Source organism: Notolepis coatsorum (genome assembly GCF_963971535.1).
Source record: "Notolepis coatsorum genome assembly, chromosome: 5".
Taxonomy (NCBI): domain Eukaryota; kingdom Metazoa; phylum Chordata; class Actinopteri; order Aulopiformes; family Paralepididae; genus Notolepis; species Notolepis coatsorum.
Genome location: NC_140169.1, coordinates 182,967,607 through 182,986,312, shown reverse-complemented (window position 1 = coordinate 182,986,312; position 18,706 = coordinate 182,967,607). Strand labels below are relative to the sequence as shown.

At 44.9% G+C, this 18,706-nt stretch overlaps 1 protein-coding gene across 1 annotated transcript in view; it reads left to right on the top strand.

Moving 5' to 3' along the window:
- asic4a (acid-sensing (proton-gated) ion channel family member 4a) overlaps positions 1-18,706 on the top strand; it is a gene marked incomplete at its 3' end in the record, with an annotated part of 434,161 nt that overhangs the window by 347,565 nt on the left and 67,890 nt on the right. Inside the window, exon 5 of the mRNA XM_084313966.1 lies at positions 13,853-13,906. Coding sequence (XP_084170092.1) covers positions 13,853-13,906 — 54 coding nt within the window. The remainder of the gene's footprint in view (positions 1-13,852; positions 13,907-18,706) is intronic.

Here is an 18,706-nt window from a genome sequence, read left to right as displayed (position 1 = left end):
TGATGATAGATATAGATATATCTATACATATGTATAAATTTTGATTGGACTCTATTTGATAGGTCATTAATTTAGTCATATTGCATAGGCACACCTGCGTTGTGATGTCATTTCCTGCCGTGTCATTTACCTGCCAGGTGTATTTAACCATCACCTTGAATGCATTTCCAGTGCTAGCCATACCACTGATGAAGGACATTGTCCGCTTTTGATTCAGGCTGCCAATAAGAAACATTGAACCTGTGAGTGCTGGTCCGGCTACCCTGCTTTGATATACTGAACTTTATGGGATGACAGCACCCAGTGTGAGAACTTGTGAGCGCGGTCTAACTTGACTATATAATACCAGGACAACTCATGACAACGTTTGAACAGATAAATGATATGAATCATATATAGGCTGCTCTTATGCGTCTCTGGTTGGTTCTGAAATAGGTCTCCAAAGGTGCGCACATGCACGTGATGAATATAATTAATTTTACATGAATAATTCATGCTAATGATTTAAGACAAGCTTTCTCTAAGCTTTTGAAAATGTAGGGGATAGCTTGCTCAACATGGAGCAGCCGAGATGCTAGAGAAAACTCAAGAAAACGCCTGCCTTTTTCTTTCTCCCATTTGACACAAGACTTTGAAAATATGATTACTGATATGTCCGAAGAAGCTGGACGTTATCCTGGAGAACCCCTCCCACCTCCTCTATGAGGAGCTAACTAAGATGAGGAGCGTCCAGCTTGCAAGGCTGTTTACTGGACTCATCGAGACGAAAATGAAAACTTTACATTAACATTTAGTCATTTAGGTGACGCTTTTATCCAAAACAACTTACAAATTGTAAACAACAGGAGGGGTACATCTCTGGCAGCTAAGGGTCAGTGACATTGTTCGTCAAACAGTGTTGAACTTGAGTGTTACACTCTGAGTGCATAGTAATATAGACACATTAGCATGGTGTGTAGAAGTATAGGGCCAGTAACATAGTAGATAGTAATAATAATAAACATAATAGTAAAAACAGTAATAATGAAAAATAAAAAATGTTGTACTTCAGATATTGATTGGAGAGGTGTGTTTTTAGTCAACAGCGGGTTTCAGCCATCCTGACTGGTGGGAAGTTAATTCCACTATTGTGGAGCGAAGACAGAGAATAGCCTGCTTTGCTTTGATGACCCCCCAGGATCCTGAATAGGAGTGGGCTAGAAGATGCAGAGTGTAGGGGTCTTGAGGGTGTTTAGTTAGAGGAGGGAGCCGTTCCCCTCGCTGCACTGTATGCCAGGTCAAGAACCTTGAAGCGGATTTGTGCGGGAAGCCAGTGGAGCTCTCTGAGAAGTTGGTCGACGTGGGCTGACTTTGGTAGATTGGAGATCAGATCACTGCATTCTGTATGAGTTGAAGGGCCTTTGCTCACAGTTATTAATATAATTAAAATGCAAAACTTCTGGCCAGTATAGCTAAATCAGATCCATCCAATATGGGCACTTTTCCTTCTTCTCAATCATTCGCTGCACTGCTTTTAGTGGAGGAGGATGCATTATGACATCGACTTGGTACAGTAATATATCAGACATGGAGCGGGGCACTTGTAGCTGATACCAATCCATCATATTTTGAATCAGCCAGAAGTGCATCCCCAGTTGAAATATTCCCTCGTCTTTTTGTTGTTTGTTGATCTAAAAGATGACCAGAGGGATGCCTGTTCATGACCTCTAAAATACTGTGTTCATGTACTCATACTCTAGTACTACTCAGTACCATGTTTGTTCAGGAAGACACAAAATGTAATGGTAAAAATGGTATTATTCATATTATATTATACCAACCCCAACTGGAATGTCTTGATAGCATCAAGGCTAATGTTAGGTTATGGCTATAACCAAGTTCTGTGAGTAATGGTGACGCTCGGCGTCACTACTGCACTGTACCTCGCTCGTGCACGCGCACTGAATAAAAAATTCCACAATGTACCTTTACATCCCAACATCCGTCTGACCACACCCCTATCAGCTTACCCTCATAAGCAGGTGTGTGGCCACCTACTCGCCTCCTTCCCAAGCTTTCACCACAAGGTGAGATCAAGGGCAGCAGCGGTGTCTGACGCCGAGAGTCACAATTACTCACAGAACTTGGTTATAGCCATAACCTAACGTTCTGTATCGTATGGCTCCGCTCGGCGTCACTACTGCACAAGGGAGGCCGAGCGAGAGCCATCGCCCGACAAATGTACCCCGCTGAGGCCCCCCCAACCATCAGATCAGGGAGGACCGAGCCCCCCCGACCCCCCCTAATGGAGGGCACCCCCCTTGTGGAGGTTCCCGGGAGGGCGACGGACCCGACCGTGCGAAGAGGCACTCAAGCAACTCAACGCACAGGGTGAGCAGACCGTGGCTTGACCCCACGACCACACACACGCGCAACCCGCATGCCACCCGGGAACGAACGGAAGGAACAACCTCGTTACTGCCCCCAGAAATCACGAGGTCAAGAGCAAACCCAACCCCGTGGCAAGGCCGTAGCAGCGGAGCGCGAAGGAAGACCCAGACCCACTGAAGGGACTGGATCCCCTGGAAAACGGGGGCCCGGAGAGGTCAATGACGCCAGGCATCAAGACCCCACCAGGCGGTCACTTAGTGACACCGCCCCCCACATCGCCAGCGTATTCGGATAAGGCCCCTCCAAGAGCGGGCCCTTTCCCCCCAATAGCACACCGCCTGGCACACTGACCCTGCAGAACAGGCAGTCAGCATGGCCGTAAGCACACAAAAAAGGTTAACCAACGGAAGCAGGCAGCGCACCGGGGAAACCAGGCAACAGGCTGTAACCTGAGCCTGGATCACTGCGGACGAGACAGGCGCCAAAGGAGTCAGCTGAGAACAGCCCCCCCGGCGGAAGGGGCGTATGCTGGCGTTGTTGCATGACCAAGCCTCCATTAAAAAAAAAACACCCGGAGGGGTTGAGGCAGAGAAGGCTGACATGATTGGCAGACGTCATGAACGTGCAGGGGCACACTCAACCGGGTAACCCGGAAGTTGACACTGCTCCAACACACCAGGGAATCAACCACCTTGTCGTTACCCTATGCGGTGGTTGTTCCTATAACCCCTCAAGAAAAAACTCCAAAACACACCTGTGGGCATAACTGGCTATACCGCAGTACAAGTGTTTCAGTTTTCAAAAAAGGGTTATTCCAGGCCTACGGGTCGACAAAACATTACTTCGGACCGGGCCCGGCGGCACGGGAAGCACAGAGTTACCAGAGGAGGTCCAAGACCACCCCAACAGCCCCCTCCACGCCACGCGTGAGAGAGGAGCGAAAAGAATGGAGAACCAGCCCCAAGCACACCGCCCTTGGTATTCCCAGGCGGTCTCCCAACCAAGTACTAACCAGGACCAAACCAGCATAGCGTCCGAGATCGAACGAGATCGGGCGTGTACAGGTTGGCATGGCCGTAAGCCATTACGACAGTGCAGAGTACAATATGTACCCAACAAGGGTCTCCATAGCGCCCAACCCTGTGACACCCGGACCGACCTGGCATTTTTCCCCCCGAAAAAAGCACAAGTCCCTCAGGGTATCAGAACAGCAGATCTGTATCCCCGGGTTCTGTATCCAACGGGTTAACTGACCTGGACCAGCGTGACCAGACCAGTCCCGTGTCCTAACCACGCCGACATGCCCACTCCAGGAGAGGGGGTAGGTATGCGTGTCGATCTAAAACATGAAAAGAGGGCGCCGAATGTTCGAGCCCAGCGCTCCACATTGCTTTCAGTTTAGCTGGTCGTTCATACTAATACACATTGGCCGTATTAGGGGGTGGGAAAACTGATGGGTGGGGATCGGGCGTTGTGGACAGCGACTCCTACAGGTCGGTTGGTGCGCCTGCGCAGTAGAATCAGGAAGTGTCGGGGGCAGCGTGAGCCTCCCACGCGTTACTCCTCGCAACTGAGAGATCGAGCTGCGCAGGTGAAAAGATGCGACTGCTGTTACCTCAAGTACCGGAGGGGACTTGTGCTATGTATGACTTAGTCCACATTGCAGCCGGCTTGTGGGAGGCAAGAAACAGCGTTCGTGACAGGGGAGGGTTGAATTGGATGATACGAAATTGGGATGGGAGCAAAATATAGAAAATGGGAGAAAAAGTGGATAAAAAGAAAAAGAAAAGAGGGCGCCAGCCAGACGGTCCTCATTTAGACCATGCTCAGTGGCCCACCCCAAGGGCGTGAGACCCCTCTACCTATGTTCAGATCTATTCCGTTAACATCCCCCAGATATGAACGAGAATTCATCGAGACAACCTAGTAAACTGGCGCTCGGAAGAGACCCCATCCCAGTTGCCCTATAAAAACGCTGTTCTAACAAGCAACCAAGGCGCACTTAGCCCCTGTGTGATCCTGTAACAGAAACACACCGAGCCAGCACTATGTATGCGTCGAGACCCAAACACATCAATGGATAGTCTAGCAAGACACCAAACATTGTTCCTCCAAGTCGCCTGGGAGAACGACACGGAGCCGTCGTGCTTCATGTACCTTCCTCTTTTTATTCAAAAAAGAAAGAACACAGACTGACATGAATCCCTCATGACGCAGGCTGAGGGTCATATTTTTTTTACATTTTTTACATCCCACCACCCTCCCATAGGGAGGAGAGACTTCCCACGCGAGCTGTATAGATTGAAAAGAATATATTGCAACATTGAGCTATGTAATATTTGGATTAGGGCTCTCCGAGGAGGAGGCTATACACTCAATAATCGAATTGAATCGAATACACACACAATAGAGCAGAACTCATTTTTGAAGTTCTACTCATCTTGACAATCTGAGGAGGAGGCTCTGAACTCTGAGGAGGCTCCCTCACAGGGAAGGAGAGTCCTAACTCACAGACAGCCCGAGTAGGAGCTTCGTGAGGAGGAGCCCTGACCACTCCCTGAAACAGATCCATCATATGGACCTGAACAGCACACGGAAGTCTTACCAACAGAGACGCGCACAGTGAATGCGCGGGGGAATTTCTGCTGTGCACACGCCCAATATTCCAGGGCGTGGGACCAGGAAACTCCCTCCCCCCCCCCCCCCCCCTCTTACCCTGTAACGTGCCGAACAGCAACGTGACAGGAACCTTGAAGGACAGGAGGTTTTAACCCCTGATCAATCAGAAAAGGGGAGGAAAGGATTACCAGTTCACCCCTTTACGACCCCACACCCATGATACGATGTAATGACAAAAAAGAGTATGACACAGTCATAGTCAGCTACATGAAGCATCTAACAGCTTCACACTGCTCATGTGCTAACCTGCTATCTGATTTTTACTAAGGAAAAAACACAGAATAGAGAGGGCCCCCTTAAGAGCCCCGGTACCAGACTTACACATGTGCTTCTGTGGCCAACCCAACCCAGTTGTAGATCACAAGATACACACAACCCTTTATCACCACAAAAAATGGCAATACACTCTACAGAGGAACGCCGTTTTTCATAATGAGAGAATACACAATTCTCGATTAGTATCGGCCACAGGCCTTGCTAAGCACACACGAAAAGTGACCAAACAATCTTTTCTTTAGGAAAATACAGTTCCTCAAGTGGTTCTAGCACAACCCCAGCAATCAAGCCAAGGGTTACATCGTATCCCACCACACAGTGACACAATATATTGTAAACAACATGTCTGAGAGGAGGGTGAGGAAGTCCCCAGGGAACCGGGGGGAACACCCCTCCTACCTTACCCTTAATACGGCCAGTTGAACAGGTAAACCTGTTAATATGTGAACACACTGTTCATTGTCATTACAGGCTGAGAAAAGAATTCATTCTTCACTCATATGTCACTAAGCATAGCTTTATAGGTTAATTTAACCCCCTTAGTTGTGAGTACACGGCAGTGGAGGTTTCTCTATGACAACACGTGAAACACAAATTCACTCATAATTCATAATTATTATTAATTTACATATACCTATATATATATATATATAAAAAAAAGAAAAAAAAAAAAACTATATATATATTTTTTTTTTTAAATTATTATTATTATTTTTTTATAAATGTTTTCCTCTGTAAAAAAAATGCCAGTGAATTTTTTTTTCTTCAAAAATGGCCAAAATTGACAGCTCTGAGCAGGCCTGCACTGCAGTATTGCCTGCAGTAATTATTCGTGAAGAAAACTTCACAGGTGTGACCCATTGTTAAATAAATAATAAATAACAGCGAATCAAAATAGGCTATTAACTTCATCTAAGAACGGTCTGTGCAGTTAAACTCTTGCCATTGAATGGAGGATTGATTGATTGACAGCCCTTGACATCCAATACACGGAGGTTGAATATGATTGGCAGCCTTGCAAATCCAATCAGAGATTTCTGCATTGCAAAGTCAAAATGGGTCCAGCTGCATGTGAGGAGGATAGGTTTAGCTCGGGCCAATCTCAAGTTTCTCAAGTTTCTTTATTAGTTGTCATACAGAAGTACAGAATACTTTTATACAAAATGTAACATAAAGAAGCATTTTGTATAAAAGTATTCTGTACTTCTGTATGACAACTAATAAAGAAACTTGAGAAACTTGAGATTGGCCCGAGCTAAACCTATCCTCCTCACATGCAGCTGGACCCATTTTGACTATGTGAAAGTTGAGACTATGAGAAAGTTGTTGTTTAGTAGTTAGTAAGCTGTACAGCTATAACAAGTCAGGCTAAATTAAACTTTGCGCCAACATTAGGACCGAAGTATAAACCAGCAACTGAGCAACATGAAGAAGTGGATTTATGCATCTGGATCAGAAAAAAACGTTGTGGATGAAAAAGTAAGTAGGCTACAGTGCTTGTATGCTAACAGTAGCTAGGCAGCTTAGCCTACATCACAATGATAATCACCAAGCTAACTTACTGTACACACTGTAGGGCTGGGCAATTAATTGAAACAGAATCGCGATATCGATTCATAGACCTATGCAATCTAATGTCTAAGTTATGACTATTTTCTTTTATTAAAAAAACCATTTTTTTTTTCTTTTTTTTATTATTATTATTTTATCTGGGTTGAACATGATTTGTGGAACTCCCTCTGGTGTTGTGGTCGTGGTATTCACTGACCTTTGGGAAGTATTTCGACATGCACATGGGTATCTTAGTGGTGTAGTGTATCTTGTAGACCAGGCCCATTGCAAGTTGCTGTACTCTGTCGTCTACTCTAAGCCATCCTAGGTTGTCAAAGTGGACAGGGGTGAGGTGGGTTTTAGGAGTAAGGTCAAGCAGTAGTCTGACCAGTTTGTTTTGTGATGTTTGTAATCTTGTTTTTAGTGCCTTTGAGGTGCTTTGGTACCATGAGGTGCAAGCATAGTCGTAGTACCCTTGAATGAGTGCTCCTGTTAGAGTCTTCAAGGTATTCTTGTTTACCAGAGAGGAGATCCGGTACAGGAATCTAGTTCGTTGGTTGACTTAGTTTTATTACATTGGATCCCCTTTTGTCACAGGAAAGATTTGCCTCTATAGGATGGAACCCAGGTAGGTAATTTCATCTTTCCTTTTAAGATAAGATAAGATATTCCTTTATTGATCCCCTTGGGGAAATTCAGGCATCATAGCAGCATGGGGGAAGGGGGGGGGGTACAGGTAGTGAAAACAACACAAGCAGTGTAAACAAATAGGTCAATATAATTTACTATCTAACTAACTGAAATATACATTATTCATTATTCACAGTATCACAGTATCCACATAAGGTGCAGTATGCATAAGGTAGTGTTATTGTCCTACTTGGGTTCCTATTAGTTCTAGGTCGATGTCTGGCAGCAGTCGCTGCCCACTGTTGTGGAGCCTGATGGCCACTGGTATGAAGGACTGTCCGAGGCGGTTAGTTGAGTGTCGGGGGGGTATGAGTCTGTGGCTTCCTTGTCACCTTCACCTAATATGTTTTGATCTGGTCAGGTGCGCTGTCACCTAAAATGTTTTGATCTGATCAGGTGCGCTGTCACCTAATGTTAATATGTTTTCATCTGTGTCCACTGACCACTGACACACAGTGGAGGATGTTTTAAAAATATTATTTAATATATAATATAATATAATAATTTGTGCTTCACCTAAAAATTTGGTCAGCAGCCTCCACTGGTACACGGTACATGAACACACATGATGTTTCTCAACACAACAAACCAGATCATTTTTACATATGTAACAAACAACCCGATTTGCATGGAGAAGCTAATACCAGTGACAAGACAATTCACACACAACTCGCGTTGTATCCTAAATGTATTGCAGCAACACCCGTTTTGGAAAACATCGTTATTACAAAACATTAGAAGGGAAGGAAGAAGACGCGTTTTAAGGTCTGGTCAGGACCTTCCTACCGAGAGCGCAGATCAAGCGAACTGCAGTCTGCTAACAGGGCACCGATAGTAAACACGGTGTGTTGACGACACGGGCAGCGTCGCTGCTCCCCGCCGCTACGGTTCTCCTTGTTGACGCAGTCCTCGCCGGCCGGCTCCGGGTAGGTTCGACTAACATCCTCTGTCAAAGATGACGTTGTAGTCAGAGTGTTTAAGGCATGTTATAGTCACAGAAAACGTTCAACAGTGTAGCATTAAGCTAACAGCCGTTCGGCTGATAGCAGCAAGCTAACGTGTACTAGCCTGGTAAACACAGCGAGCTAACACCGCAGCTAACAGCTGCGCAGCTAACAGCTGACTGGCTAACACAGTAGGCCACAACTAGCACGCAAGCTAAGCAGCTATCTGCTAAGCAGCTACCACCTGAACTTGTACACAAACGATATAACAAGCCACACTTCAGACAGGCCGCCGTTCTGAAACCCTCCTCACCTTTTAAGAGAGAAGAGAAAAAGAGATGTCAACACAGTTTACAACGGTGATTTTACCAGACATCCGGCGGAGCCAGCACAAGTCCCATCTGGGCTGTAGCCGACTTGAACATGGATCTTCCGATAACGAACATCCATGCCCACATTTCCTCGTTAGGGTATACTCTCATTTGTATATGAAAGATGGGGCCTACACGGAGAAGCATCCACTCGTCCAGAGAATCCTGGGATCACCAGTTACTGGTCGTGGCCCACTAGTTGACTATAATGGGCTTCAAACCAAGATCCTCCGCCGTCGCCTAAAAGGCTGAACAGAAGGACCCTAATCTGGGGCCGGTTTTCGTAAACATTGTCAGCTAGCCCCCATAGCACTAACAGACAAGTGGTGCTCGCAAGCAAACATTACTCACCAAACCTGGAACCCACCGCTTCTCACAACAGTCGGTGCGTCCTACAGTCCAGCTGTGTTGCTGGAGGGTCTTACCCCATCCAGCCGCAGCAAGGAGGAATTTAGTTGGGAGGCATGTCAGCGGCGTGAACTCCTAATACGAAAAAACCGGTGGAGGTGTAGAATGATCATCATCTTCCAGACACTCCAGTAACGAAGACAATATCGCCGTATTTTCTCGAAAATAGTGAGAGAGAAAATAAAGATATGATGTCAACGTATCTCTTGTTTTCCAACTTTCTTCTACTAACAACCTTGTCAAGTGGGGATCTACCGAAGGCACTTCCTTGTGGTGAAAGCGAAGAAGGAGGCGAGTAGGTGGCCACACACCTGCTTATGAGGGTAAGCTGATAGGGGTGTGGTCAGACGGATGTTGGGATGTAAAGGTACATTGTGGAATTTTTTATTCAGTGTGCGTGCACGAGCGAGGTACAGTGCAGTAGTGACGCCGAGCGGAGCCATACGATACAGAACAGCTATCTAACAACTAGTTCTATGACGTTAATGGATTGCTCAGCACCTGTTCTGCACTGTACTTCACTTCGCGCACGTGCACTGAATAAAGAATTCCACCATGTACCTTTACATCCCAACATCCGTCTGACAACACCCCCTTCCGCTTACCTTCATAAGCAGGTGTGTGGTCACCTACTCACCTCCTTCTTCACTTTCACCACAAGTGCCTTCGGTAGATCCCCACTTGACGAGGTTGTTAGTAGAAGAAAGTTGGAAAACTTGCCTGGTTTCCCCGGTGCACTGCCTGCTTCCGTTGGTTAACCTTTTTGTGTGCTTACGGCCATGCAGGGTCAGTGTGCCAGACGGTGTGCTATTGGGGGGAAAGGGCCCGCTCTTGGAGGGGCCTTATCCGAATATGCTGGCGATGTGGGGGGCGGTGTCACTAAGTGACCACCTGGTGGGGTCTTGATGCCTGGCGTCATTGACCTCTCCGGGCCCCCGTTTTCCAGGGGATCCAGTCCCTTCAGTGGGTCTGGGTCTTCCTTTGCGCTCCGCTGCTCCGGCCTTGCCACGGGGTTGGGTTTGCTCTTAACCCCCGTGATTTCTGGGGGCAGTAACGAGGTTGTTCCTTCCATTCGTTCCCGGGTGGCATGCGGGTTGTGCGTGTGTGTAGTCGTGGGGCCGCGGCTCTTGATCTCGCCTTGTGGTGAAAGTTTGGGAAGGAGGCGAGTAGGTGACCACACACCTGCTTATGAAGGTAAGTGGAAGGGGGTGTGGTCAGACGGATGTTTACGATGTAAAGGTACATGGTGGAATTTTTTATTCAGTGCACGTGCACGAAGTGAAGTACAGTGCAGAACAGGTGCTGAGTGCACCATTTAACTCATAGAACTAGGTTATATACATAACCTTCCGTTAGCTAGCTAACAACAATCTATACTATCTATACTACTAACTAATCTAACTATAGCTATCCCTTCACACTTTTTAAGGGTAATAATTGTTTCATTATAAACCAATTGTGGAAAAGCCTAGAAGAAAGATACTGAGGAGCGGAATATTTACAAATGGACATGAAAAACACAAAAAGTCCTCTCACCTCAAGTTCAGCTGTTTCACTCCAAAGATAACAATGTAGGTCAGGGGTGGCCAACCAGTCAGAGACTAAGAGCCACAAAAAAATGACTGTGGTACCACAAAGAGCCACACCATATACCAGCGTTTCTCAACCTTTTTTTTCAGTCACGGCACCCTTCATGTGTTTATAGGTCTCACCCTCTGGCCTCTGAAGTTGCTAATGTCTTTTTTATTTGGGCCTCACAGGGTTAAAAGTACCCTGTGAGACCCACGGTTGCAAAATTACAAAATCACTTTTAGCCATTTAAAAAAACAATGTTTATTTAAAAAATGTTAAAGGGGAACTATTTTACTATTTCTTTCACTATTTGGGCACTTTTACACAATTCCTGTGAGTCTATGGAACACCTAGGTTTTTTTCAAAAAAAAATGCATTGTTTTGTATTTCTAATCAAGTACTAAAAACCGCATTTTTCTACCTCAAGATCTTAAGCCGTTTTGAGGCTGGGCTCCAACCACTGTGTGGCCTGGTGCCAACTGCCACATCAACTGCCACATTATTATGCAGCTGAGAAATCTCTGACATCACAGATATGCACATTTTCAGATGACTCAGTTCAGTGAGGGTGAATATTGTGAGAGGAGAATTGGAAGAATTCGCCAATATGAGAATTAGAGACATATATCCTATTAATATAAGTCCACATAGCTAAGAAACAATGGTAAACACTGAAAAAAGCCATTTATAAGATAGTTCCCCTTTAAGCACATGTATAGTCAATTGGTCCTGTTGTTCAGCCTCACAATGCTATTTGATAGTAAATGTGTTTATATGTCCCACCCTCTGGCCTCTGACGTTGCTAATTTCTTTTTAATTTGGGCCTCACAGGGTTAACCTCTTAAGCCCGAGATATACAGTAAAAGTGTATATTTTCAGCATTATGTTTGTTTACCAATTATTTTAACTGTTATTAGTGAAATATAAGATTATAGAAATCTCAGGGCATTGAGTCGGAAACCGGCGCATATTGACAGGAGGAAGTGGCACAGCCAAAAGTGAGTGTAGTCTTTTGTAGGAAGAGACTCAGGGCTTTCAAATTTCGAAAAACTACCCTACCCAGCTCACACCAGCCCCTGTCAATCATCCGACTTCTGGATTTACTTTTTAATTTCTCTTATTTTTTGGGATTATCTCCCACAAACCTGAACGTTATTGCCATAAAACAAAACCTTCTGTTTAATCATCTTCCCTTTATTCATTTGCTTAGATTTTTCAGGTCTGGTCAATTTTAGCATGGTGTTATTTACAGTCAAAGATAATTTTTTTTTTTAAATAGAATTGATATTCTCCTTTGGTTCATTACAATTTACTCAAGCCTAGTAACAGACACACTATTTCTGACACTGATCCATTATGTCCCTAGATTCAGATACCAAGAACATGCAAATGGACCATTTAAAAAAAAATTGTAAATGTTTATTCTACGTCCTTATGGAATGAGTGACATAAAAAAAAAGTAAAATAAAAAAATAAAAATTAAAAATTAAAAAAAAATTAAAAAAAAAGTTTTTTTTTATTTTTTTTTATTTTTTTTTATGGATGGAAGAGCCGCACATTGACGGGCAAAGAGCCGCATGCGGCTCGCGAGCCGCGGGTTGGCCACCCCTGATGTAGGTGAACTATGGTGGTGAAATATAATGAATGTGACAACCTACCCGTGTGACAACGTCCCCCGTTCTCCCCTACTTGGTCTGAAAAGAAAAGTGGTATCGTGACATCCATACTTAAAAGTACTGACAGAATAGTGAATTCTGACACACAATTATGATTTTCATTTCCCTTTTGCAGACTATTTAACTTGATTTATGACTGAAAGAGGGCTAGACTTCAAATAATAATTATTTCACAAGACAAAAAAAACATGATGATGCATTTTTACATCTTTTCGTGACCCCTTTTCACATCGACCTTTCAGTTTCCAGAACCAGGCGTCACTGATTGGAAATAACCTTGATTATATTATATTCTATTGTGTGGCATGTGAATCAAGGTTATTTCCATTCTAATCGAGAGGGGAGGGGAGAGCAGGGGAAGAGAGGAGAAGAGAGGAGTAGGGAGGGAGGGAGGAGAAGAGAGGAGATGATGGGAGGGGTGAGGAGAGGAGGGGAGAAGAGAGGAGAAGAGGGGAGAGGAGAAGAGGGGAGAAGGGAGGAGAGGAGAAGAGGGGAGAGGAGACGAGAGGAGAGGAGGGGAGGAGGGGATGAGAGGAGAAGAGGGGAGAGGAGACGAGAGGAGGAGGAGGGGAGAAGGGAGGAGAGGAGAAGGGAGGGAGGGGGAAAAGAAGAGAGGAGAGGAGGGGAGGGGATAGGAGAAGAGGGGAGATGAGGAGAGGAGGGGAGAGGAGAAGAGACAAGAGGAGGAGGGGAGAAGGGAGGAGAGGAGAAGAGACAAGAGGAGACGAGAGGAGGAGAGGAGAGGAGGAGGGAGGAGAGGGTTGCAGCAGCAGAGAAGCCAGGCACACAGCTGACTCCGTCTCTATGGAGAAGCCGTTGAAACAAGTCAGTCTCATAATGAGGCCCTTTGCTCATCTGCATCCTGATTTTAACGTTTTCTAATCAATATTTTCTAGTGCAAATTAAAAGGGAGACTTTTTTTTCCTCCCTTCCAAGAAAACGTTAACTCCAGGACCAGTTTGTTGTGTCTCTCTCTGTTGGCGGACATGCTTCACATCCGTGATTAATTGTGCTCGCTGATGAATTTCCCGTCATTAGTGGCTCGGCTGATGTGTGTGTTTGTTCCGTGTGAGAAGGTGAATCATTGATTGGTTTTTAAAGACTTTCTAAATATGCCTTTTGGGAGGAGGAGGGAGGGGTGCTCCATTTCTCAATGCAATCATGGCAAACATGTCCAATGCATGTCTACCTTCATTGTGAGATGAATGATAAGCTGTAGAGAGTGATGTGTTCACACAGTGAGAGGTTCCTTATAGTGGCGGGTTGTTGATCGTTCCGTCTCTGATTGACCCTGCCTCATTTTCTCTTTCTCCAGGAACCGCTGATATCTGCCCTCCCAGTAAAATCAAGTGTGTTGACAAGGCGCTGGGTAAGAAATGCTTTTCTTCTTCATTTCTTTTCTCATTACAGTAGATGGCCCAAAGTCAAATGAAATTACAAGTTGATAGGTAAATATGGGAAATGTTTTTCTTTCTCTGTTTTGTTTCCCCCCTACAATGTGTATGCCCCGAGGTAGCCTTGAAAACAATAACTTTTTTCCTCATTGTGGTTGAGTCAATTCAAGAGGTTATGCCTTCACACTGTATACATTTAATAACAAACTGATGACGCTACATTACTGTCATCACGTCCGCACGGCGCTCCTCCCTCTTCACCTGTCCCTGGAATGATTTCTATAGATGTTTAAATTACGTTAAATCAACGGTTATGGAATGGAAGCAGACAGTGCCAGTTAGCCTAGGCATTGTCCAACTAACACCTCTCCCGAAGGCTAACCGGCACTGTCCGCTTCCATTCATTGTGCTAAGCTAGGCTATACCGTGCAGCCAGATAGATTTCTACTGAACGCACAGAGAGGAAACTGGTATCTATCTCCTTGTCTCTCTGGTATGGTATGTGGTAGAGACAGGAATGGATTTAATTCTGGGCCTGGTCATTTAAACATAACCCTTTCACTACCACACTACAAAGGGTTAACCCTTTCACTACAACACTACAAAGGGTTAACGCTTTCAGTAACCAACGACGTAAAGTGAGTTTCAAAAGTGAACTGTTCCTTCAAGTAAAAAATACTCTTGTGTGTGTGTGTGTGTGTGTGTGTGTGTGTGTGTGTGTGTGTGTGTGTGTGTGTGTGTGTGTGTGTGTGTGTGTGTGTGTGTGTGTGTGTGTGTGTGTGTGTGTGTGTGTGTGTGTGTGTGTGTGTGTGTGTGTGTGTGTGTGTGTGTGTGTGTGTGTGTGTGTGTGTGTGCGCGTGTGTGTGTGTGTGTGTGTGTACAGTCTGAAGCCTTTACAACCAAAATGCTAAAATATCAACTGTTAGACCATACCATATCACAACTCGGCTACAACTGTAAACTTTTAGTCTTCATATTTGGAAGCCTGGGTCATGTCCATAAATTGGGTGTTAGAGGCCTTCAGTTGGCCGGTCTTCCGAAGAGAAGAGCCAAACAATTAGCAAAATATTGCTCAGTGTCAGCAATTATTGGCAGCCGGGCAATTTGGAGAAGACGCTGCTATCTGTATCCATGAGCTGTGTGTAGATTGTCAGGTTCATCATCCATGTGAGTCTGTAACTTTGGTTGCCATTGTCAATTTGGGCACGATTGTATCAGAATAATCCCTCAATGTACAAGTGCACTGATAATATTTGTGTCCTTTAAACATTGTCTTTATGTGGACATAAATAAAGATTCTAAATGTGTGTGTGTGTGTGTGTGTGTGTGTGTGTGTGTGTGTGTGTGTGTGTGTGTGTGTGTGTGTGTGTGTGTGTGTGTGTGTGTGTGTGTGTGTGTGTGTGTGTGTGTGTGTGTGTGTGTGTGTGTGTGTGTGCGTGCGTGCGTGCGTGCGTGCGTGCGTGCGTGCGTGCGTGCGTGCGTGCGTGCGTGCGTGCGTGCGTAAAAGAGAGAGAGCTGAGCTGTAGCATCTTAATACTGTACCATTGTAAACTCATGACCTTTAGAACCCAATATGATTGAACAGGATTTGTAGCAGCATTGTCCTCGGACTGCGGCTCCTTTAGCATGTCTTAACATCCAGGAGAGAAGTGCCCAACCTTCCAGTTGATTGTCTCTGCTGTTGTTTGGTCTACATAAATCATTGACCACTCGAAATAAAGCTTTGAATCTTGCCGGCCGAGAAAATCAACTATAAAGTTCTTTTCTCAGCATTTGGAAGTGCTCAAATAACTAATTCAGGGACAATGGAGCTATAAATTCAATTTGGTTCTAATGGTCATCTGGTTACAATGGTACAGTTTTAAGATGTTCTCTCTCTCTCTCTTTCACACATACACACACACACACAGACACACACCAGACCAGACCATTTCATGCACGCGCACACACACTCAAACACGCATGCACACTGAGCAACCACAGTTAGTTTGGTATTTTTTGTTGCAATGGCCAGAGTAGGCTAAACTATTTAAATAATTTGCCTTCTAATGTGAGAAGTTAGCATCAACTTCTAATTAGCATGTAGCACATGGTCAGTTAAAATAACATCTATAGCCTATAGCCTCCCACTTTATCCACATATTGTATCAAACTATTTTATGATATAGGCCCAATCCCAATACCCCCCTTGGCTCTACCACCTGACCCAACCCCTCTGTTTTGCGCGTGGTAGGTGTTTGTGGATTTAGGGGTAGTGTTCACATACCGTAGCCCTCCAACTGGCCCTCCAAACAGAGTGTTTCAGATGCTGACTCGAAACAGAGGGGTAGAAGGGAGAACGTAAAGGACTTGTGTTTCTGTTGTGAAATGTATATTTTGTACATATCAGCCTATTTGTTTTTTGCGGAACGAGGGCACTCCAAAGTTAGGAGTAGGGCCAAGGGAAGGAAAGAATACATTTTGAGCTTCAATAAATTCATGAAGGAATACATAGATTCAATGTGCACAAAATAAATATCACTTACAAAAGTTTACTAAGCATACCTTGGTTTTAGTGATGTTAATCTGTAAACAGTTCACCTAACTCCACTCAACAAACTCTGCTACCAGTTCCATATAGTGATATTTGTGCACATTGAATCTATATGTATTCCTTCATGAATTCATTGAAGCTCAAAATGTATTCTCTGTCATCACCACCTAGGCCACCAATAGGCTTCTTGAATTATTGTAATCTCGTTACAAAAACATAAAAAAAAGAAAATAAAGGAGCGAAGGATAATGGACGGATTATCCATGGGGGGGTCCAGGGCGGGGGGTGCGAGCAAGAGCATATGTGTGTAGGGGAATAGATAGCAGGTATTAGGGGTATATCTTGTATAAGACATTTATCCAAACGATGAGTTAACGGATGTACACTGTTTTACAATGCTTGTATATCTAATCGTGTGTTGTCAAGTTTGTTTATGTGTTTGTTTAAAAAATAATAAAAAAATTAAATACAAAAGAATAAGAAAATGTAAAAATTTTAAAAATTTTAAAATAAACACAATTTTGGGGTCTTTGCTGTTTGTGAAATTCCTGTTCCCTAGAATAGCAATAAGGACCTTTCTGCGCCCTCTCTTTTTAAAACTTGGTCTGTAAAATCGTTCACACACCCCCGCTCACGGTGCCATACTTTCCACCTGTCTGTGGGAATCCGTAATTGACCAGCCTCAGCTAGTAGGGGCAGGGATAAAGCGCCTTGGGTCTCCTGAAAGGCGCTATATAAATTTAAGATATTATTATTACTATTAAAATAACATAAAATAAAAACAAAATGAATAATAAACACGTAGTATACGCAGTATAAAATAAGTGCAAATACCTGCCTTGCACCTCACCTTACCTGCCACAAGGTGGCACCACAAGCTACCTCATCCCATTTACCTCATCCCATTTATGTATTGTAACCTCTGCATTGTATATTGCACCACAAGCTACCTCATCCCATTTACCTCATCCCATTTATATTGTACTGTAACTACTCTGCATTGTATATTGTACATATGTATATTGAACATGTTTGTCTTGTTTACACTTGTTTAAGTACTTGACTTTCTATTTTATACTTATACTTTTTATAATTATCTATTTTTTACCTAGCACACTCTTAGGAGCAAAACAGAAAGAAGCATTTCATACAAAAGTATCCTGTATTTCTGTATGACAACTAATAAAGAAACTTGAAACTTGAACTTGAACTGCAAGATAAATTAGTAGTGCAAGTAATTTAAGTGCAGTGATAAAGGTATAAGATTAATCAAATGCTTTGATTTAAGCTGTTCCCTTCCCTGATATTTATGGGTATGTGTTCCACAATTTTGGCGCGTAATTGACAAAGGCTGCATCACCGATCTTCTTATGACTGTTTCTAGTGACCTCTAATTGTTATGGTTTGTAACCGACCCCAATCGCACAACACAAGACAGGTATGAGAGTAAGCCAAGAACTGGGCATTTATTGAAAACAACAGAAAACGGCACTGTCCCTTTAAGGGAGAACACAAATTACAGGAAAACATGAACTTGGGAAAATAGGCACAGTGCCTTTAAGAGGCGAGCTGGCTAAGGGGAAGGCTAAGGGAAGGCTAACGGACTGGGCCAGGGCAAGGGACAAGGCAGGAACAGGGAGGACTAGGAGGACTGGACAGGGAGGACTAGGAGGACTGGACAAGGAGGACTAGAAGGACTGGACAGGGAGGACTAGGAGGACTAGAGAGGGGAAACAGGGACAGAGGCCCGCGGAGGCGGGCTGGGGACAGGGAGGACTAGGAGGACTAGAAGGAACTGGACAGGGACAGAGAGAAACAGAGTCAAGGCCTTGGACAGGGCGAGGGCTGGAGCTGCTTACAGGGAGGAGTAGGAGGGCGCAGGCTCGGAGAGCGCATCTGGCGCGGAGGTCTGAGTGGTGCGCGTCTGCTTGGAGTACGCGCCGGTACGGAGGGCGCATCTGGCGCGGAGGTCTGAGTGGTGCGCGTCTGCTTGGAGTACGCGCCGGTACGGAGAGCGCATCTGGCGCGGAGTCTGGATGCGCGTCTGGAGTGCGTCTGGATGCGCGTCTGGGGTGAAGAGCGCGTCTGGCTCGGAGGTCTGGATGCGCGTCTGGAGTGCGTCTGGATGCGCGTCTGGATGCGCGTCTGGAGTGAAGAGCGCGTCAGGCTCGGAGGTCTGGATGCGCGTCTGGAGTGCGTCTGGATGCGCGTCTGGGGTGAAGAGCGCGTCTGGCTCGGAGGT